General features: G+C 31.1%; 1 protein-coding gene across 1 annotated transcript; it reads right to left on the reverse strand.

Moving 5' to 3' along the window:
• Positions 1-734: 734 nt before the first annotated feature.
• Positions 735-24,717, reverse strand: LOC139524085 (cell adhesion molecule CEACAM1-like). The gene is made up of 9 exons (XM_071318647.1): positions 24,631-24,717; positions 22,912-22,980; positions 20,920-21,216; positions 17,786-17,818; positions 17,483-17,515; positions 8,379-8,468; positions 5,085-5,117; positions 4,835-4,876; positions 735-3,494 (listed from the first exon to the last, which is right to left on the reverse strand). Exons 1-9 carry the CDS (start codon positions 24,641-24,643, stop codon positions 3,433-3,435), a joined length of 672 nt encoding a protein of 223 aa, XP_071174748.1. The 5' UTR covers positions 24,644-24,717; the 3' UTR covers positions 735-3,432.
• Between the last annotated feature and the right edge of the window lie 449 nt (positions 24,718-25,166).

A 25,166-nucleotide genomic window follows, 5' to 3' on the forward strand; every position in this document is an offset into this window, starting at 1 on the left:
ATAGCATTGAAATAGCAAATGTTTTAGTTTTTTCCAAAGTTTGATTGTAATCTTTCGTACTATAATGGATAAATAGAAAATTGAAATTGATAACAAAATTATTTGCCTCACAAGTATTACACATTTGTCAACGTGACCGAAATGGTCTCTTAATTCAAAATTTAAACATTGTAAAACAATTTATGAATTTTCATTTGTAGTTCTAAAGAAAAAAATTGACATCAATTTTATACATAGCTATTATGTGCTAAAATATATCAGCATTTTCAATCGATGTATCTGCAACTGCATCACACAGCGTCATGAATGAGTTTTTGGTATACGAAAGGCGCGTCTCACGTACAAAACTGTAATCCTGGTAAATTTGAGGAGTTTATTTATATACTGCACAGCGTGTCAACTGGAAGACTAGAACCAAACATCTTACTTGTAGTTACTTAGAAACATTGCAACACAATTTCATCGAACTGACGGACGGATAAGCAGACATACAAGGTACGCCCTTCCTTTGAAACGGGGTAAAAAAAATACCCCGGATATAACAGACAATAACAAGTAACAACTACTGAAACTCCAGAATAAGGATAGACATATACAAATTGTAATGAGGTAAAACTAGTTTTGGAGCCCCCAAGCTTCCCCATAACCCGGGACAATGGTTTTAACTGCACGAAATATAAGAAAAACAACTTTAAAAATCTGTTGAACATTTATTGAGTCAACAGACAGTAACGTAATTGAAGAACAACAAGGCTAACAATCATCATTTAAATATACCTATCTTTTAAAGACAACAATATACATCTTTTGATTGTTCAAAACCACAAAGTACGAACAAGATTATGTCAGTTTTTTATTCAACAAATTATTTCATTAAGCGGATGTTCGAGCTTTATAAATGTTATTTTAAGTAAGTATTTACATACAAAATATCTTGAGCACATTATTTATTGACACAAATGCATAAGATTGTAACTATCAGGAACAAATTCTGTACATAAATGAAACGCCAAAAAATAAAATACAAATTGTTTTTTTTTTGTACTGACAAATTATGTACAATTAATTAAAGTTCCTGTTGTAGGACTTTTAAACAGGCACTCATAATCTTCCTATCATTCATGACACACACGTCTAATAAGTCGGTTAGATCTTACTTTTTGTCAATTCATTACAACTTTTATTTAACCTTAACCTTAATTCGACAACCAACATAATTTCTTTTAAATCGATCACGAACTCGAAAACAGTTAACTATGTTTTATAGAACAAATTATTAAAATTGTAAATCTGAACAAACATTTAAATTTTGTTTTAATTTTCAGCTTAAATAAAAGCTTGCAAAGACCATTTATACTTTTTTCAATATTGATATTTAAAGACTAAATTTGAAAATAGAGTGTTTTTTTTTGGTCAAAAACCATATGTTTTTGTCTATGTCAGGAAACATTCCAAAATAACGACTGACATACGATAGGGATGACCTATGATTATAATGCATTGATTGGTTGAACAAATACATACTATATGTGTAAACAATATCATAAATAGGAACAATGTGCATGTAGATGACTTTGAAAATGGTAAAGTTCTAGGTAAAGAAAATAATATAAGAATATATTCAATTTTGAGTTAAAAGAACAAAAAACAAGGGAAACGAGTATAAATAATAATAAACTGACATATTCAACACAGTTCAAATTTCTACATTCACATTTTCATACAAATAACATTATATATCATATTTTGTTTTGTGATCGTACAGGGTAAGGGTTTATTTTACCTCAAGTTTTCCTATTGCATTCGAATACATTATCAATACAAAATTCAACATATCTTTTATTGCATATAAAAGCACACTAGTTCCCGGAGGTTTGGTAGTATCAAAACATGTACTGCTGTAAAGAATCACAATGCAAATATGCCCTCCTATTTTAATTTCATATATTTTTTTCGTCTTTCAAAAGAAATATCAACACGGGTTCTGAAACTATAAGGTTTTCCAGCTTTTATTTACATTTTTGTAGATTACTCAAAAACTCTTGAAATAGGTGGGGCAATTATATTACTTTATTTTCAAAAAGCATTTGACTCATTGTAATGGGAGTTCATATATGTGACTATAAGGAAATTTGGCTTTAAAAATAATTTTATAAAGTTTGTTTAGACAAAGTACACTGATATCAAAGGATGCATTATCAATTATTGGTGGTTTTTAGCCTGCTGCAGGGCATCTCTTGGAATTCTACAAGGATGTCCGTTTTCATCTATACTATTTGATTTTACCGTAGAAATTTTGGCAATGACGATAGGGGAAAATAAAAATGTAAAAAAATAGAAATACAATTGAACACTAAACGGAATACTTTTAAAATCTGCCTACTCTTCAATAAAGAGAGATGTCTCTCTAATAATCAATTAAATAAAAATAGTTGGTACTTTCTCAGGTTTAAAGTTGAATAAAACAAAAACAAAAACTGAAGGGAATTGGCTAGGTCATTTGAGACACAGTAAAGGTAAATTTGAAATTATAAATTGGTGTATTGTACCTATCAAAAGCCTGAATATACTTTGGTTACAATAAACAAAAAGATAAAAATTTACACATGAAACAAATAATTTTATAATGTAAAAAAAATAATATATGATTGCAGAAAAAAAGGTCTCACTTTTCAGGAAAAACATGTTATCATCAAATGTTTTGCCAAACTTAACATATATTGCACCAAACACTAATACTCCTAAAGAAATGTTGCAAGATTTTAACTCTAATTTACAATAGTATTCACAATTTTATTTTGAAAGGTAAGAGACAAAATAAGATCGACTCTTTTAAACGATTTTATTTGGGATGGGACTTTAAGATGACAGAAATTGATGCATACATAAAAGCACTGCATATCAGCTGGATTCTCAAGTTAAGACAAGATACAAATTTTAAGAATACAAATATTCCAAAATTCTATTTCTAGGAAAAAAACTTCTTGTGTTTAAAACGAATTTGAATAATATTTTGCAATACCAAATATTTAGAAAATGAAATCTTCGTACTGAAACTAAGGTTAAAGTCGTAAATGACTTACACATTATGTTGAATTAAGAGATTAACAAAAATAATGAACACAAGCAAACACTCCACACTAAAAAAAAGGTTGTGATTTTTTACTAAACATGAAGTGGTTTTGTATGTTTTTTCATATATTTTATTTTACAATTCTAAATAAATAAAAAATGTAGCATTTCGAAAATGTTCACAACCTGCCAAGTGGAATTCGCCTTTTTAATAAAATTGCTAAAATATCTAATTTTGTCTCAGGTTTTAATCTGGGAGTTCTTTTTTACAATGCTTAACATTTGCTCTATGCTGTAAGCCTAAAGGAAGCAATAACGTCCTACTCCTTAAGTAGTAAAATGCAGTGGTATTCTAAATTATTATTGAAATTCCGTGTATCCATTGTTCCTTTTTCCTGGATTCGGTTCTTCATGATTCAATACTGAAAAGATACACAATAAGTCATATCATAATAATATGTACGATATTCCTAGTATTTAGTAAGGTACATGTCCATATGACGTAGTTCATCTGATCAATGTAAGTTTCTCTGATAATATTAAGTATACGTATATACCTGTACAATATGCTGAAGCCTTACATCGATTCTTTTTAGTATATAATAAATCAAATATGAGAATTTGAGTCTAATCGGTGAACATGAATTTGACAGCTAATGCCCCTTTAAAATTGCGCTATATCGGAATATACAAAGTAAAGAAGTCATGACTGATAACAAAGACAATTTGACCCTCATACGTCGATAGCTTAACCAAGACTGTTAAAGTTTTAAAACAAACCAAATAAAAAGATACAAACAATAAGCGCTGCAAGGAAAATAATTTTTTAATAGTTTCAGTCTTATAAGTTAGCAGAACTGATAAATGATAGTTAAACTTGATGCAGTGATGAAAGGTTAAATGATAATTTGGAACAATACTATAAGTCGGCGATAAAACGCATCAGAGTTCCGTCTTCTAATGAGCCTCACCGTCATTCTGGTGCTTTTCTTTGGAAAAATGGTGAGATTGTGGAAACTTTCAGAAAATGAGGACAACCCAAAAAAGGATTTTGTAACAAAACCGAGAATGTATCCGCATGTGAGGTAAAATTTTATTGCCCGTGTTAAAGGACTCACCTTGACTTTCAGATGAAGAACAGCAATAAAAACTCTTTTCACTTGTTTGGGTTTTTTTGGTTTTTTCTTGCTATGTACAAACGAACTTTGAGTCATGGATCGATGATAACACTAATCATTTCTTTTCTATATATTAAACAATATTCTCCGTGCGTAAATAACACAAAATGGTTAAAACTAGCTTTTGATAGAAATATGCAAGACAATAACAAAAAGATATTGTTAAATTCTATGTTTTCAAACGTTAGAACTTGAAAATGACTCGTTAGTTTTGAGTGTTCCCGGATTGTCTAGATTTTCTACCTCTTTTAATAAAGATAAAAAAAAGTTATCAAAAAGATAGGGTCGTTGGTTCCCTGTTTAGCTCAGTAGGGTCATTGATAAAAATTGAGAATGGAAATGGTGAACGCGTGAAAGAGACAACAACCCGACCAACGAGCGGAAAACAGCTCACTACAAAATGTTGGTATTTTACAAGTAATCCTTCTGTCTTATCTTTTTTATACAGTTTAGTTCTTTCAACAATTGTGTTTTTCTGTCTGTTGATTTGTTTCCCAACAGAATTAAATTTAATTTTAAGACCACCTTTAAAATGTATAACGTCAGACCAATTAAAACACAGAGGTTATACTTAACATACTAACCGTGCTTGTTTTCATTTTTTTCATCTTCATTGACATCCTCATCTATAAGAAAACAAAATTGGAAGTATAGATGTATAATAAAACAAGTATGCTTAGGGTCTTAACAATTTGATAATAGATAATTGTGACAGATTTTAAAGTTTTGAACTCATATAATTCAAAATGTTCTAATTCGTATCTTTCAACAGACAGGCATGGTGAGGCATCGAACAAAAATACAATGCTAACTACATTACACAAAAATACTAACTGTCAGATAACTTGTTTTCATCATCTTGAGAACCTACAAAAATATATGCAAATAGTTTATCAACAAAAGGAATGTGTACAAGCAAGTTCACAGTAATAATACTTCAATATTTCTCACGTTTGAATTGTTTTCATTTTACTTGTTAGCATCTTTACAATGAAAAGGATGAAGTGAGCTTTGTACCCATAGAGATCGTAAACGGGAACAAATGCTTTGCGCTTGACAACAAGAAAGAACTTCCTTGCATATCCAACATGTACACACATAAAATCTTGCATAAGTATATATACACATGGAAAAAAGTATTGCAACACCAAATTGAAATTAAAATTAAAATAACACTTTTTATTTTTTTGTGATATAATTTGTTAAAATAGACCTATTTAAACATTATTGAAATATCACCTGAGTTTAATCAATAAATGTTGACTTGATAAGTTCTTCTCTGCACATACAGCTACTGTACCCGTAAACAGCAAAACAGATGTGTTTATCTTCATTGTTTTCAATACTTTAAATAACCAAGTTTATAAAGTTATGTGATTGACACCATGTAATGGGTCCTCCACAAGTCTTAACTGCAGAAATAAGGCAGACAAACAGCATGAGAGAAGCAGGAATGTCGCTGAGAAAACCACACGTATTGTTGGTCATCACCATCCCACTATAAGTCGTTTTGAGAATAAAAATCAGGCAATAAACGGTGTTAAAGACCTTCCGAGATCAAGAAGACCCCTATACCATCTGCTAGGGAAAATCAAGCATAATGAAGGTTGGTCAGAAGAAAACCCATTGCATACAATACAATCCTAAACAGAGAGTGGTGGGCATACATAAGCTTTTAACAAGAACTGTTCGAGATCGACTCATCGCTACTGGTTATCGTGCGATCAGACCATTTCGGGGACCATTGCTTACGAACAGACACACAGTTGTCCGTATCCAATGTAGTGCGGAGCTCGCCAAAATTGGAAATTAGCATCGTGGAGGAAGATCCATTGTTCCAATGGAATTCGGTTCATCTTTGTTGGCCCGATCGTAGCCCGGATTTAAACCATATGATCGAGCATATATGGGACACTATTGGGCGTAAAGTGCGCGGAAGGACACCCCAGTTCAAACACGTCATGAAATAAACAATGCCCTTCATAAGAAATGGTTACTGCTACCTTAGCAACAAATTAGTCGATTTATGGCAGGAATCAGAAGACGTCAAGAGGCGGTTATCCGATTGAATTGAGGCTGCGCACAAAGTACTAATTATTTGGAATTAAACGATCAACCATGATGTGAACAATCATCTTAAGATTTATTTTGAAATGTCAGACATTGTAAAGTTCGACTACAGTAAAAGTTTTAAATTTTTTTGTACAAAAAACACTTCATTTTGTTATAAAAATTGTGGTTAGATAATACTTTTAAATGCCAATATTATCATAAACTATGTTTCAATATCATTTTACAAATATTTTATCATAAAAGAGGCTGATTTGTCATGTTTTAAAAAATTAGGTGTTGCAATACTTTTTTTCATGTGTATATATACATGTACATGAAGATGTGATAAGTTTAAGGATATTATTAGTTTGTTTTATGTTTTATTGTTGTTTCATAAGAAACACTCGCCTTATTTGAATTTTGATGGACAGTTGGCAATCATACCACAAATCCATATTTCAATATAAGTATATATATATGCGGAAAATAGCTTGTTCACTTTTATGTTTGTCCATCTGATGAGTGAAGCCTTTTTCAACTGATTTTTATAGTTTGTTCTTATGTTGTACTGTTATACCACTGTCCCAGGTTAGGGGGAGGGTTGGGATCCCGCTAACATGTTTAACCCCGCCACATTATTTATGTATGTGCCTGTACCAAGTCAGGAGCCTGTAATTCAGTGGTTGTCGTTTGTTTATGTTTTACATAATTTTTTTTGTTCATTTTTTTACATAAATAAGGCCGTTAGTTTTCTCGTTTGAATTGTTTTACATTGTTTTAGCGGGGCCTTTTATAGCTGACTATGCGGTATGGGCTTTGCTCATTGTTGAAGGCCGTACGGTGACCTATAGTTGTTAATGTCTGTGTCATTTTGGTCTTTTGTGGATAGTTGTCTCATTGGCAATCATACAATATCTTCTTTTTTGTACTAAATAACAAAACAGATGACTTCGTAATTTTAAAACTTGTGTCTTATCTTTTGTAATTTTTCAATTGTTTGAGAATCAAATATTTTCAATTTAAGCAATGTCCGTATTGGAAAAAAAAGGTATACTAAGTCGTGAGTAGTAGAAAAGCTGTTGAAAGGAAATGTACGATGATTTAAATTTACAATTTGTCCGAATCTGAAGTTTTTATGAAATGAAGTAAAACGTATAATCATTAAGTATCTATGACAGTAATACAATAGTTACCAATATAGTAACTGTATACCTTTCACAATAGAATACCACCAAATAATAATAATTTCAGTTTCAAAATACACATATGATGGGCAAATTATCAATGACGTCAAAAACTCATTTTGTAAAAAAGAAGCAACCGCCGAACAATGCTTAACCTTTTTTTACTGTATTATGTTTATTTCATTTCCGTTTTTTTTGTTTGTTTTATCAGTTGCTATGCTTAAAGTAAATTAATACATGTGACAAAAAAATATTGATATAACGCTTACATTGACTAATGTTTTGCCTTTAACGATAAGCAAAACAGAATATTACATAGCAAGCTGAAAGGCTACGAGAAATGAAATGAAAAAGAATTCACAGAAACTAAACGTACTGTTTGACACATTTTTGATACAAAGTAATAAACGAAAAATATATAAGATTTACAACAACCAATAATTACATTAGAAATATCTTTTATTATGATACAGTTATTTTGATTGGGTAACAGCAGTTTCGTGTCCTTCTGAAATTAACATTCATTACACAATGAAGATGACACGAGATCCCACAATAAAGTGCACAGTTAAATTAAATCAAAACTTGATAAAAATCGTGTTTCATGATTCTAGCTTAAATTGTAATCATAAGTATTGAATGCTTATTTTTGTAACTTCATATGGGTGTAAAGGTGTTGACCGTGAGCGCATTATTAGAATGAAGCTCTTCCGCGCTTTATACAAAATGTACTTCGTTCAACACTTTTACACCCCAATGAAGTAACAAAAAGGAGCATTCAATTTTTAAATGAATTACACGCTCCTCCTGGTTGCGTTTTTGATATTGTTTGAAGTCTTGGATATTTCCTAAAAAAACAGTAAAAAAAAATTCTACGTTTCATATTACTTACGCTTTGTTTTTCTTCGTATGACAAGTAAAACAACAATCAAAACCAAACTGATACCAGCTATTGCACCAACACTGATACCTGCTTTAACTCCTGTAGTATTGAAAGATTATTGTCACGCTCGACATAAAAAATAACATGTATAAAAGACGATGTTACAGAGTACAAACTAAATATTAAGTAAATCTGTATGAGGAACAAAAACATTAAACAGTCATTATGCTTTCCATGAATGCATTTAATCGAGTATCGATTTAATGCATGGACATCTGGTTCATAATATGTACTGTAATCTACAGATGGGTGCAGTCCTAACCTGTACAGCAAGTTAACTTGATAACCAGTCATTTGGACTGGTCAAAGTTAACCTGTGACCAAATTTAGGACTGCTCTGACCAGTCCTAGAACCAAAATCTAGTTAACTTGAAAAGCGGACTTGGTCCTAGGACTGTTTTTATGTCTGCCAAAAAGTTAACTTCGAAACAGGTCCGCTATTGATATAAGTTAACTTCTAACCAGTCCTGCCGTAAAGTTAACATAAGTTAACTTCGAAACCAGTCCTGCCATAAAGTTAACATAAGTTAACTTCGAGACCAGTCCTGCCACAAAGTTAACTTTTGCTTTGACAAATCCTATCGAAACCAGACCTGTTCCTAAGTTAACTTTTGACTGGTCTGCTCAACACTAAGTTAACTTGTAACCAGGACCGCTCTACATCGATTTTTTAAAAATATTTTTTAATATCTTTGTTTCGTAGTATAAACATCGAAAATAAAGTAAAACTATTACTTCCGTTATATAAACAGAATTTAATACAAATATTTGAAAATAAAGTTCGCATAAAACGTTGCTTGAAACACAAATTTATCTGTGATCTGCCAATCTATAAATTAAAAAACGATCTTGGTTACAATGATAACGGGCACTGAATATATATTCCAATACCTATCAAATTCAACCATATTTGCACTTTATTTATATGTATATCTATGAAAGGACGTATTTTAGAGGAAAGCATCATTTTAACACATGACTACAAATTTTTGTTCGCATAAATTTAGGATTCAATGTATATTACAATGGACAGCAATATTGCTATACAATAACAACAATTTTTTGTTTGCATAAATTTAGGGTGCCAGCATATGTCCTCCTTTTATTCAAAATATTGATACGTAACAAAATTTCAGTAGTTTTGATACCTCTTGCTGACTTGTGCAACAAAATTATTTGACCGTGTTGACCAAAACTGACCATGTGTACACTTTTTTTTATAAATCTATATACCCACATAGTAAATCAGCCATATTTTTTCAAATTTTTGTTCGCATAAATTTAGGGTGCCAGCATGTCCTCCTTTTATTCAAAATTTTTTATACGTAACAAAATTTCAGTAGTTTTGATACCTCATATTGACTTGTACAACAAAATTATTTGACTGCATCAACTAAAACTGACCATATGTGCACTTTAATTTGTAAATCTATATACCATGTATACCCGCATAGTAAATAAGCCATATTTTTTATGCCAGGATTCAATGTATAATACAATGGACAGTAATATTGCAATATAATAACAACAAATTTTTGTTCGCATTAATTTTGGATGTCAGCATGTCCTCCTTTTATTCAAAATATTGATACGTAACAAAATTTCAGTACTTTTGATACCTCTTGCTGACTTGTTCAACAAAATTATTTGACCGTGTTGACCAAAACTGACCATGTGAGCACTTTTATTCATAAATCTATATACCAGCATACTAAATCAGCAAATTTTTTCAAATTTTTGTTTGCATAAATTTAGGGTGCCTTCATGTCCTCCTTTTATTCAAAATTTTGATACGTAACAAAATTTCAGTAGTTTTGATACCTCATGCTGACTTGTACAACAAAATTATTTGACTGCATCAACTAAAACTGACAATTTGTGCACTTTAATTTCTAAATCTATATACCAGCATAGTTATTCAGCCATATTTTTTATGTCAGGATTCAATGTATAATAAAATGGACAGCAATATTGTAATACAATAACAACAAATTTTTGTTCGCATAAATTAAGGGTGACAGCATGTCATCCTTTTATTCAAAATTTTAATACGTAACAAAATTACAGTAGTTTTGATACCTCATGCTGACTTGTCCGGCAAAATTATTTGACCGCATCAACTTAAACTGACCATATGTGCACTTTAATTTGTAAATCTATATACCCGCATAGTAAATCAGCCATATATTTTATGTCAGGATTCAATGTATAATACAATGGACAGCAATATTGCAATACAATAACAACAAATTTGTGTTCGCATAAATTTAGGGTGCCAGCATGTCCTCCTTTAATTCAAAATATTGATACGTAACAAAATTTCAGTAGTTTTGATACCTCATGCTGACCATGCTGACTTGTACAACAAAATTATTTGACCGCATCAACTAAAACTGACCATATGTACACTTTAATTTGTAAAGTTATATACCTGTATAGTAAATCAGCCATATTTTTTTGTGTTAGGATTCAATGTACAATACAATGGACAGCAATATTGCAATACAATAACAACAAATTTGTGTTCGCATACATTTAGGGTGCTAGAATGACCTCTTTTTATTCAAAATATTGATACGTATCAAAATTAGTGTTTTGATACCTCATGCTGACTTGTACAACAAAATATTTTGAGCGCTTCCACCAAAACTGACCATATGTGCACTTAAATTTGTAAATCTATATACCATATATACCCGCATAGTAATTCAGCCATATTTTTTATGTCAGGATTCAATGTATAATACAATGGATTGCAATGTTGCAATACAATAACCAGCTGATAACAACAAATTTTTGTTTCGCATAAATTTGAGTGCCAGCATGTCCTCCTTATATTCAAAATATTGATACATAACAAAATTTCAATAGTTTTGATACCTCATGCTGACTTGTACAATGAAATAATTTGACCGCATTGACCAAGACCAAAACTGACCATATGTGCACTCTAATTTGTAAATCTATATACCAGCATAGTAAATCAGCCATATTTTTTTACGTCACGATTCAATGTATAATACAACGGACAGCTATATTGCAATACAATAACAACATGAACAACAAATTTTTGTTCGCATAAATTTAGGGTGCCAGCATGTCCTCCTTTTATTCAAAATATTGATACGTAACAAAATTTCAGTAGTTTTGATACCTCATGCTGACTTGTACAACAAAATGATTTGACCGCATTGACCAAAACTGACCATATGTGCACTTTAATTTGTAAATCTATATACCATGTATACCCGCATAGTAAATAAGCCATATTTTTTATGCCAGGATTCAATGTATAATACAATGGACAGTAATATTGCAATATAATAACAACAAATTTTTGTTCGCATTAATTTTGGATGTCAGCATGTCCTCCTTTTATTCAAAATATTGATACGTAACAAAATTTCAGTACTTTTGATACCTCTTGCTGACTTGTTCAACAAAATTATTTGACCGTGTTGACCAAAACTGACCATGTGAGCACTTTTATTCATAAATCTATATACCAGCATACTAAATCAGCAAATTTTTTCAAATTTTTGTTTGCATAAATTTAGGGTGCCTTCATGTCCTCCTTTTATTCAAAATTTTGATACGTAACAAAATTTCAGTAGTGTTGATACCTCATGCTGACTTGTACAACAAAATTATTTGACTGCATCAACTAAAACTGACAATTTGTGCACTTTAATTTCTAAATCTATATACCAGCATTGTTATTCAGCCATATTTTTTATGTCAGGATTCAATGTATAATACAATGGACAGCAATATTGTAATACAATAACAACAAATTTTTGTTCGCATAAATTAAGGGTGACAGCATGTCATCCTTTTATTCAAAAATTTTAATACGTAACAAAATTACAGTAGTTTTGATACCTCATGCTGACTTGTCCGGCAAAATTATTTGACCGCATCAACTTAAACTAACCATATGTGCACTTTAATTTGTAAATCTATATACCCGCATAGTAAATCAGCCATATATTTTATGTCAGGATTCAATGTATAATACAATGGACAGCAATATTGCAATACAATAACAACAAATTTGTGTTCGCATAAATTTAGGGTGCCAGCATGTCCTCCTTTAATTCAAAATATTGATACGTAACAAAATTTCAGTAGTTTTGATACCTCATGCTGACCATGCTGACTTGTACAACAAAATTATTTGACCGCATCAACTAAAACTGACCATATGTACACTTTAATTTGTAAAGTTATATACCTGTATAGTAAATCAGCCATATTTTTTTGTGTTAGGATTCAATGTACAATACAATGGACAGCAATATTGCAATACAATAACAACAAATTTGTGTTCGCATACATTTAGGGTGCTAGAATGACCTCTTTTTATTCAAAATATTGATACGTATCAAAATTAGTGTTTTGATACCTCATGCTGACTTGTACAACAAAATATTTTGAGCGCTTCCACCAAAACTGACCATATGTGCACTTAAATTTGTAAATCTATATACCATATATACCCGCATAGTAATTCAGCCATATTTTTTATGTCAGGATTCAATGTATAATACAATGGATTGCAATATTGCAATACAATAACCAGCTGATAACAACAAATTTTTGTTTCGCATAAATTTGAGTGCCAGCATGTCCTCCTTATATTCAAAATATTGATACATAACAAAATTTCAATAGTTTTGATACCTCATGCTGACTTGTACAATGAAATAATTTGACCGCATTGACCAAGACCAAAACTGACCATATGTGCACTCTAATTTGTAAATCTATATGCCAGCATAGTAAATCAGCCATATTTTTTTACGTCACGATTCAATGTATAATACAACGGACAGCTATATTGCAATACAATAACAACATGAACAACAAATTTTTGTTCGCATAAATTTAGGGTGCCAGCATGTCCTCCTTTTATTCAAAATATTGATACGTAACAAAATTTCAGTAGTTTTGATACCTCATGCTGACTTGTACAACAAAATGATTTGACCGCATTGACCAAAACTGACCATATGTGCACTTTAATTTGTAAATCTATATACCATGTATACCCGCATAGTAAATAAGCCATATTTTTTATGCCAGGATTCAATGTATAATACAATGGACAGTAATATTGCAATATAATAACAACAAATTTTTGTTCGCATTAATTTTGGATGTCAGCATGTCCTCCTTTTATTCAAAATATTGATACGTAACAAAATTTCAGTAGATTTGATACCTCATGCTGACTTATACAACAAAATTATTTGACTGCATCGACCAAAAACTGACCTGCATATGTGCACTTTAATTTAAAAATCTATATATATCCGCATAGTAAATCAGCCATATTTTTGATTTCTGGATTCAATGTATAAAATAAATGACCGCTGTTGGGATGGTGCCTAATTATGTCTTCTCCTGGCACTCCTGTGAACATATTAGTAGGACGGCAAATGTAAGCAATAAGGAAAACAATTAATGCAATTTTTTTCCGCATACATTGAGAATATCAGCGTTTCATCTCTGTATTCATAATATTGAACAGTCACTAGGGTGTGTAAAACGAAACTATTAGGCCGCATCATCCAAGTACATGTACCAACACTGACATGTCTGAATTCATTTGATATTTAATAAAAAATGTATTTGAGGTTCTCTTCTGGTAATAGTATACTGTTAATCTATTATGTCGGTTGATTGATTTTGTTTGTAGTTAAACGTCAAGTGACAACTATTTCATTCATGTGTACAAATCTCTCGACAAATCTGACGAATTTGACGAGATTGTTGGTAGTTTTACCACATCGTACATATCCGGACACTGTACAACTGTACAATTTTCGTTAGAATATTCTGCGGAAAAAGAAAGTAAAAGTAAATCCAATCCAAATAAGTAGAATAACAATGAAATATCCATGCATGTATAAATGCGTAAAGTAAAAATTATGGGTCTCACTAATGAGCGACAACAAGCGTCAAGAAGCGACAACAAGCGTCAACAAGCGACAAGAAGCGACAACAAGAATTATTTTAGCGACAACAAGCGACAAGAAGACTATTTAGCGACAAGAAAACATTTTTTTTTATTAGATATAAAGAAATTTGTATTTAATGTTTTTTTTTAAATATACGAGCAGATATGTCTAATTAAAATGTTTTATTATATAGATAGACGAAGAAATGAAACATTTGTGAGGAAGAAAGAGATTGTGAATTTTATATTAGTATATGAAGGGACAGGTAAAACATGGGGAACGAAGTAACGTCGACAAAGATGTTGATATCCCATGATATATGAATGTTGTTCCGATGCGTTGGATAACCATAATTTCTATCCGCCTTCCAATTAAAAAAATATGATAGCTCTATGTAATTGACTAATGTTTATAAGAATATATAAAAATAAAAAAAAAAAGAATTGTGTTGTTATTAAAAATGTCTAGTAGAGTATAGCGAGTAAAGAAATTTGCTATCAGAGGCCTTCTTGGGAAGAACAATGCGAATGTTGTTTATACATATTTTAATAAAGCTCAAGTCTGATATGAAAAGTCGCAAAAACGATAACATTTCATAAGCAGACATGTCCCCAGGTCTGGTCAATAGCAGACTTGTCCACAGGTCTGGTCAGAAGCAGACCTGTCCACAGGTCTGGTCAAAAGCAGACCTGGCCACAGGTCTGGTCAGGAGCAGACCTGTCCACAGGTCTGGTCTGGTCTAGGGCAGACCTGTCCTCAGGACTGGTCAAAAGCAGACTTGTCCACAGGTCTGGTCTGGAACAGACCCGTCGATAGGTCTGCAGCTGTCATAAAAAAGCGGACCGTAGGTCTGGTCCACCGTAGACGAAGTTAACTTGCTGGTCTGCTTAAAAATTCTCTAGTTAACTTAAAAAGCAGTCAACAAGTTAACTCTAAGTTAACTTTTGTCAAGGTTAGGACCGCACCCATCTGTATAAACATCTACAATTAAGACTTTTTTGTTGTCATGATATTGTTATTATTATATAAGTTTATGTTGGCCTAATTTGTTTAGTGTGGCCTGATAGTTGTTAAGAAAATAATCTTATAACTGTGCAGTTTAGAAATCACTGGAACAATCATAGATACTGATGGAATGACCGGAACTTTCAATTTGACTTACATAACGATTCCAGAATGATCATAATAAAAGATGCGTTATTCAAACTTCTTATATTGTTCTAGACACTTCCGTTCTACAGTTTTCTAGGACTTTCCTTTCAACAGTGTTCTAGAGATTTCCGTGACAACTATATATATACAGACACTAAAGTTAAACTTTCAGACATAGACATCGATAGACATTAAAATTATCAGCAGTTTGATGGACACTTTTATTTTACAAACTACATCATACTAGATTGTGACCTATTGGACGTAATATTCTGATTGAATTCCATATAAGATTTCCGGATAAAGAAAAGATTAAGGATTGGACATATATGTTGACAGTTAGGTTGACATTTCTTTTTGTGTAATACTTCTTGTAAACTTGTGTATAATAAATATTGATAAATTTAATTATTGATTTATGTCTTTTGTTGATTACAATTTAAAGGTGATTCTGGCCATAACACTGTTTAAAGATGATACAATTAATGCATGACTAAACAGGCGGAAACCCGGTTGAAATAGAACAAAAGAATCGAAGCTCTTTGTTAGAGAAGGCGATAAATGCTTACTGTAATGTTTACTATAGTAAAAAAAAAATTTAAGTTAATAGAAACAAAAAAATGACAATTTTATGCTCAATTACGAAGTGTTTAATTTTAAAAACACCATTTTCATAAGTTTTCAATTATCTATTACATAGTTAGGCAGAACAATTAGATATCAGGTCTGACGTATATACTAAATTTAGTCCTGGTATCTATGATGAGTTTATCATAACCACTTTTCCAAAACATTTCCTGCTTGTTTATTTTTTTTATTTTTTATAATTGAACAGCTGTTATCATGAAGTTTACACACATGTACATTTTGTTTGTGCTAAGTGTTAAATCTTTTGGAAAAAAAGACGGATAGTGTGTACTTAAAATTCATTAATGTAGTTCAATCCATCTCTATTGGAATGCAAAGTTGAATTGATGATACACATTGGTAAATGTATAAACGATTTTATAAGATGTAGTCTTTGAAAAATATTCCATAGTAGGAATACTTAATTATTGTTTAGAAAAGAAGTTTTCTTGTAGATGATTTTTTTTTAATTGACTTTAGATTTCTTCCTAAAAATCATTAGCGTCTACTGTTATTGTGAAAGGTGAAGATTTTAACCTCATAAGCTTGTTTTTTTTTTGTATATGTCTAAACCAAGTTTTATACTTATTATAAATTTAAAAAGCAAAATCATATGGGTCGTTCGCTGACAGAAAGTTTTTTCCGTTACTATTCACGATAAGAATGCATCCCCTTTTTTAACTGGTACAAGACGATAAATTGTTCGAAAAAGAAAACAAAATACACGAACAGACTCAGAATGACATCATTTTGTTATTGCTCGTATATTTCTGTACCTATATACGATAAACAAAAATTACGTATAGATTAAAAGATATATAGCATGGGTAAACTTTTATATTCTCATGTATCGCACTTAGAAGACTCACAAAGAAGTAAAAGAGACGGAATGACATAAATATGAAGTAATTGACATATCAATATTCTTATAGTTTGAAACATACTCCAATAAAATATCCAAAGTCATTCACAAGATCTTTTGTTAAGAATATAAAACATGTTCTTATGTGGTACGTTTAATGAATATTTTATTTAGCAGATAAACAAGTTCATCCACTGTGATAAAATGGAAAGGAAAATCATCCATTCGTTTGATTTGTTTGAGATTTTAATTTTGCCATTTGTTAATACAACACGAACGAAATCACGCTGTTGGTATTTTGGTTTTACTTCCGTTTACAAAGTTTGTCTAAAATAAGAATGATTGATTAACTTGATAGCATATTTAATATTAGACTTCAATGTTATTTATCGGTTGTTCAAAATATAACACATAACAAACGGTTATGGTACAGGTACAGACATACTTACCACCCGATAATCCCCCTTTGTCATCTTTAGGATCTACAAAACAAATAACACAGAAACCTTCATTAGGATCAGTATATTGTATACAAGTAACTATCTAGCTATTGGATTGAGTAGGTTCCAGTTTGAAAATCACATAGATGTCACGAGACAACATTTCACGAAAGAACAATTGACGTAGAAGTTAGGAAACAAATAAATGTTTATATAAAGATGTGCGAGGTCAAGACCAACTATAAAAGTAGACTTTTACATAGCACTGCATAATCGTAAATATATATCCAGAACATGAACAAACAAACTCACCAACTAATAATCCTTCTTTGTCACTTTCAGGAGCTACAACAAACAAGCATGCATATTTTGAAAATGAAAGCAAAACGAAATGTTATTTGGATAACGATGATTTAATTCCATATTACTCAAACAAACACTTGTGTTTAAATCAATAACTTTTAACCTCATATGTGAAAGTATGATAAAGAACGTGAATATAAAGTTTGAATTTGCGAAACTACAATTCAAATCAAATGTTAAGGATTAAATAAATGGAACCACATTCATGTCCTTAATAAAAAAAGAAAAGAAAAAAAAACGTTAAAAATTACATGCGTCTGAAGCGCTTTTATTGATATATCTTCATCAGGAACTGAACTTATGGAGGGGGATTTATTGTTCAATACGAAACTAACCTCATCATTGATTTTTCATCCAATGATGGATAATGCTCAAATGGATAAAGGAAGATGTGGTATGAGTTGCATTGAGACAACCCTCCATCAAAGTCACAATTCATCAAATTAAAGTATTATAGACCAAGTACGGATGTCAGCACGGAACCATGGCTCCATCAAACAGCAAGCTATAAAGACCCCTAAAAATGACTAGCGTTTAAATATTCAAACGGGAAAACCAACGTTTTATTCTATACAGAAAACGAGAAACGAGAGACTCTTATGAAACACATCAACAAACGACAACTTCTGAACATCAGATTCCTTAATAAGGACAGGTGCAAACACATGCAGTGGGTTTAAACGTTTAAATGGGTACCGACCGTTACCATTATCTGAAACAAAGTGTAACATCACATCATAAAAAGACACACTATAAAATATCAACTGAAATGGCTTAACTCAATCAAAAAACATATCAACAACAGTGAATATACACTAAACGAATAAAGGAGTTTATTCAGTAAGACCTCTTTTTGGACCCAAAATATAGCAGTTTTACAAAGTCATCAAAATGTAATCTTTTAGCCAATTATTGGAAAAAAAGAATACTTCTGCTACATAAATATGGGCTGTTTTTGACAATACAATGCACATATATCGGATACTAGAATCCTTAGGTCTCAAGCAAAACTACTAAAATCTTCATAATCTAAGTATATGAATTAAATTTTAGACGGTTTCAGTCTTAAATGAAAGTGCCCGCATTTGTGATCATTCTTAATATTTAAATGTAAGTTGTATTTTGTGATAATACATAACATATATAAAGGTTGAGAGTGAACACAGTTGCGGCCAGTTTCATTTTTGACAAAAACCATCAGAAAAGTGACATATTATGGCATATTTGATAGACTTTAGTTTGAATTTGAGCGTCATAAATGATTACATTAGTTAAAATCTATTACATAAGATAATTGAATCGACTGAAGTAGACACTTAAGTGTTTTAAAAGTGTCCAACATCTTTCATCGGATGAACATGACATTTGATGCCAAAATCGGCCATTACTTGACCTACATGACAGTGTACTCCTTTGATCTAAGATAAAATGCAAATACAACATTAATAAAATAAGGGATGAATAAATGAAGACAACAGTTGTATACCACTGTGAGATGTTAAACAATTTCAGAAAAACTATAATTACCTTGAATAAAAATCCGACAATTGCAAAAATATACACAGGTAAATGAAAATAAATTTGTTGTCAGGTATACAGTTTAAATGGAGAAAGAAAATATTTTTACCTAATAGATAAGTTGTTGTTACCAAAGCGATTTTCGTCAGGAACATTAAAAGTTAAATACATTGAAGCCAAGGATATAGCTGTATATAAAAAGACCTTAAAAAAGCACTTGAAAATAAATATAAAATAGAAGATGAAGTATGATTGCCATTTAGACAACTCTCCACAAGAAACCGAATGACAAAAGTCACCGCAAAGAGGCGATTTGATATAATCGTGACGATGAAATTAATACAATCAAGCTTAATTCATATCGGAATAGGATTTATGTTATCATGATATGTCGAACTCATTTTGAACAATATCTCGAATTTTAATTGAAAGCATATCCAATGTGTTCATTTCTGACTTTTTTTGTTGTCGAACCAATTTTAAAAGAATAGTCTTTCACTAAGGATTGGTCGATACAAAGTAAGCTTGACCGAAAGTGGTAAAAACGGCTAGCAGTATAAAAACTGAATAGTTCAACAACGCAAATAAAACCAAACTATAACCAATTGTTTTAATGTGATGACCAATCAAAAGGCTAGAAGATTTTAAATTGGTGTTGAGAAAGGGGGGATGAGTCGGCTGCAGATTAAAAAAATATTACTCTACTTCATAACTCAAAGCCGTAAAACATTATTCTAATGCAATATGTTTGTAACGATAATTTTCATTGGACGTTGACAAATTTTGAAGGGGCAAATGTCACGTTCTACAAGTGCGTAACCTAAAACAAACAACCATTTTGATTTTTTTTTGTGGTATGTATTTCTTTAAAAAAAAAACATGAAAGTCACATTTTGATACACAAAATCTCCTTTTTTTCAACATTGAAACCATTCTGAAGCGTACGAAAGGTATGAATACGTCAAGTGTTTATGTTTGACATCGTGAGTATACATATGACATCAAATTGTTTCGTTGCTCACGACAATGCAACGCTTTCGTGGACTTTTTCACTTAACGCCAAAATATTTATTTAATGAAATATTTTTTAATTTGGTGCATAAGAATGGAGACAACTGTATTGTACTTTTAGCTTGGCCTTTTTAAAACTTGATTGTACTGGCGCACATATCCGTTTACATAGGTTCACTACGCGTCGCTTGGTAACCTAAATTTGCAACAGTAAAATCTACGTTTTACGAAGGCCAAGCTTAAAATACAATACAGTTATCTCCTAAATATTGTTACACTGTAACATTGATGTTTTAACTTTTTATTTTGTATTGCTACATTAAATATGGAGACATCATACCAGGTATTAAAATATATATCGCATTTTATTTGCAACAAAAACAAAACAAAACATGTCACCCCGAACAATATCCAGGGGTTCCATTAAGCAATATAAATACAAAGGGCAATGCTTATGATACATGTGATAATAACAGTCGTAATAAACATTTCATAGATACCAGGATTAAAATTTTGTGTTTTCACCAGCGATAATAATAATCATAATTACATACTCAAATCAACTTGAACTTTGAAATTGACTGATGTGTCTCCTATGTGTGAACACGTCCATTGTATGCCAGTTTCATTTTCCGTCAAAACACTGAAATCTACATATATTGCAGACGTACTGATCCGAAATGTATATGGTGGAGTCGATGTCACCAAACAGCCAGATATCAAACAAACTGACATAGATTTCCCAGCTTTACTCCAAACTGCTTGAGTAGAAAATCCAGGAATATCACATATCAGACTGTATGTTGTAGAACCAACTTCATTACTTCCATTGTATGAAACCGTAAGAGAACCTACAACCACATAGTTTTGATACACTAAAGTAATTAAAATGTCAACTTTCAATCAATCAAGCTGTGTAAAATTAAACCCATATTAAACATTGTGTATTTAAAAAGACTGGTAAATTTCTAGTGATTAACTTCAATAATAAATCAGTTGACCTAATAATATCATTAGTTAAAACTGTCCTGTATAGGTAGCGTTCACACAATGCCGATGTTTGGCACCTACTAAATGCGAAGGTTCATTATTTGATCAATGTCTGCTCCATGTCTGATACCATTTGGAAGAAGTTGGTAGATGTCGAGACAATATTTGTTCACTGCATGCTCTCTCTGTCGGATTGTTTTCGGAAGAATTGAGAAGACGTAGGAACACGTATTGTAGTTGCTCTTTCAAAATACAAAAGATACAAATCGGATAATAATCGGATTAAGTAGGAGATTATCAGGACGAATGTAAGTGGGTGTGGTTGAATCGAGACACTTCTTGGACAAATCTTATAGTCAGGGATAAAACCTGTTTTTACAGTTTCATAAAAGCCACAAATCACAGGATGTTGATAAGATTTGACAACTATTAATTGGGAATGATACTATCAAGGACGGCAGTGAAAATCTAAAAATTATAACTAAAGAGTTAAATATTGACTATTTTTCAGGACTAATTATTCTCTTGTGATTATTATTGGTTAACGAACGTCGTCACAAAACCCATATCCCTTGGGTGTTGCTAACCCATATACCAGGACGTCGCTATCCATATCCCGGGGGACGTCACGCGCGTTTTTCTTAATACCATGGCTGTTCCTTGTGAAATAAGGAACTCTGTAGATTATCCATGATGTCTCTGATTAGATATTTAATCCACTAACGATTTGATCTTATTATGTCGATTATTTGCATCCATTTTAGTAAATGCATCACTTGGCTGCCACTTTGTCAATGAACGGAACTACTGACTTAGCTATGAAAATAACCTATGTTGACGTGCTACCGTCTATGATGTAACTCTCAAAACATTTGGCGCCAAATTCGACTCATTCCAAATTCTCTGTCTACGGCAAAAGAACAAATTATATTTGACTACCTGCAGGGTTCTACCAAAGGTATTACCCTACACTCAGTAAAATATATCCCAAATTCACTAATTTCAATTAAAGATTTTTAGAAAAAAAATGTTGCTTTCACCTTTCACTTTGTTGTCGAATATCTCTAAACATTTCTACATTCGGACTGGAGATAAATTCGTTATTTACGTTCATATTCGTAGATGTGGATATTTTAATACCATTATTTACAATGTATACCCTTCAGCTTTGCCTCATGTTGTACATACTAGATACTCCATGGTGTTGAAATATAAATATCTAAGGATATGAAAGTAGATAACATATAATATTCTAGTTTTCACTACTACAATACTTCGTTGTGTCGTACCTTCTTGCCTTTTACTCGTATTAGTTTCATTAGTATGTAACATGATTGTAATATTACCTTTCAGATCTGTGCAATTCTACGGCCCCAAATTTGTTATCTTCAATTTGTCTAAAGTATTATCACAGTGACTATAACATGTATCAATTATACAAAAAAATAAAAAAAATTCTAAAATCTTCCAACATGTATTTCAGCAATAAACTAGTTTGGAAAATCATAACAGAGCGACATAAGACGTGAACATAAAAACATAAAATAAAATCTTACCATAAACTGAAGACACTTCAAACACATACAGTGTTACAATGGCTGTCGAAACCCAGAAATGCATATTACCTGCAAAATATTCTGATATTATGTTATTATTCTTTTATAATTTATACATCTGTTATATTGATAGGATATGACATAATCTTAGGCTTTACAAACTTTTTACCCCATTTAGGTATAATACCAACATCCGGTAAGAAAATGATTCCCTTGAAATCGACAGTTGTAGGAAATTTATCTTACATTTCATTGCAGTAAAAACATCTGTGCCATAGACATTTATTCTGTGTGTTTCAAAGCACCATTATTTTCTTGTTTGGTCATTCTATAGAATATTTTGGAAACTTGGGGTAACAGAGTTACTTAAACTTGTACTAAGGAAGTAGTTATCAAAGGTACCAGGAATATAATTCAATACGCCAGACGCGAGTTTCGTCTACATAAGACTCATCAGTGACGCTCAGATCAAAATAGTTATAAAGCAAAACAAGTACAAAGTTGAAGAGGGTTAACATTTGATAGGTTAACTTCCAGTGATGGTTATTTAATTTTTATACGCAATGAAACATTATGTGCCTTTTTTTTTTTCTATATTACTGGACTGGAAAACACTTTACTCAAGACAAGTATTTCTTTATTATTAACAATGATGAATTCTACACATTTTTTGAAAAGTGCAAACATAACAATGACTAATAGGGAAAAGTCAATGGTGGTATTACACCATAACTAAATACATGTACATTTACATTGATTCGGTTCACGTTATTCTGTATCCTGTTAGAAATTCGTGCAAACAGCTAGTTCTTGGTCAAGATTTAAACTTAAACAGGTATTGATTTGAATAAATCAAATATTTGTTAAACAAGTTAAAAGCTGGATTTACCATTGATGTTTCCTGGACTGCACATTATTGAAAGAAAAATATTGATCTTTGAACTGTTGACCCTTAAATTGAAATGCTTCTTTATCTTCTTGATATTCAACATATTTATAGGTATCATGCTAATAAAACAAGGGCATGGTAAATTTTTAGAAAATTATTTGTTTAAATTGTTCCTACTTATTTAATTACAGTGACCTTGACCATTGACCTCAAACTCGATATGTGTCTTTCCCTTTTTCATTTTCTATCCACATAGGTTTTGTTTTAATCCAGCAAAGGAAAATTAAGTAACCATCCGGCAATCAATTTTAACAGGTTTTTTTTCAGAAACAGTCACCTTAACTTTTGACATACCCCATACATAGTCAACAGGGATTCTCATACCTTCAATACATCGTTTATCTGTATGAGTGCAATCATGGATCTAAAACTAGTTACTTATCGAAAATATTGTTTTTCTTTTTGTGCTTTCACAATGTTTTTAAGTAACCGTTAATACTTTTGACCTATTGATCTCGAAATCAATATTATTTTCTTTCTTTTTTATATCTATCATCTGTATTTTTTTTTTTTGGTAATCTAGTTCATAAAAACACTCAAGTTACGATCCATAAATCATTTTCATGTTTAGGAGGAACGACTCTGCATACGGGCAATAAGCGTGCCGAAATAGTTGTTGTTCTATATCTAATATTTTTATCGTTTTTGTACATGTATATATCTTATTAGTATCGTTGCACAAATTTCATTAATTATTACATTTTTATCAACATCTTACTGCATTTAATTTGAACTTATCAAACTTTTGAATAAAATATAAATACATTTACCTTTTATGTTCATAGAAATCTGGTTTTCTTTTCATAAAATATCCTTTATATATAGTTTGTTTACTAGTATTCATAACGTAAACGGAGATCACACACCTGCGCGCGCAGTGACATAATGTTGAAATTCTGAAATACTATGTAATATGAGCGAATGTTTTTGTATGTTTCTTTGTGTGGTATGCTGAACAAAGATGAATTGTATATTTTGAATAACAAAATACAGAATGACCTTTAAATAAAAGAATTCAATATCGCATTTAGGTTTTATAGAAAAGAAAAATACTACTTAGATAATCGTACCAATTTATTACTAGCATTAAGTAAATGTTGGTTTTTTTAATTCTGTATAGATATTTTACAATAGATATAAGAAAATGCCGCTTGAGGACCAATAAAACCTGAAATAATCGAAAAGCAGACATCTAGTATATAAATAGATATATTTTTTGTATTTATGTAAAGAGACATTTTAACTTTCTCTGAACTATTAATAACGAAGATTGGTAGTTCTAAGTATAAATAACTTTCTTGACATT

Source organism: Mytilus edulis, chromosome 5 (genome assembly GCF_963676685.1).
Source record: "Mytilus edulis chromosome 5, xbMytEdul2.2, whole genome shotgun sequence".
NCBI lineage: Eukaryota > Metazoa > Mollusca > Bivalvia > Mytilida > Mytilidae > Mytilus > Mytilus edulis.

Bases quoted from the DNA above. Each gene is read 5' to 3' on its own strand.
- LOC139524085 (XM_071318647.1), bottom strand. The intron at 21,217-22,911 runs GTAAGATTTTAT...ATGTGGTTGTAG, and splicing joins TGAAGTGTCTTCAGTTTATG to GTTCTCTTACGGTTTCATAC. The intron at 3,495-4,834 runs GTTAGTATGTTA...GTATCTTTTCAG, and splicing joins AAAAAATGAAAACAAGCACG to TATTGAATCATGAAGAACCG.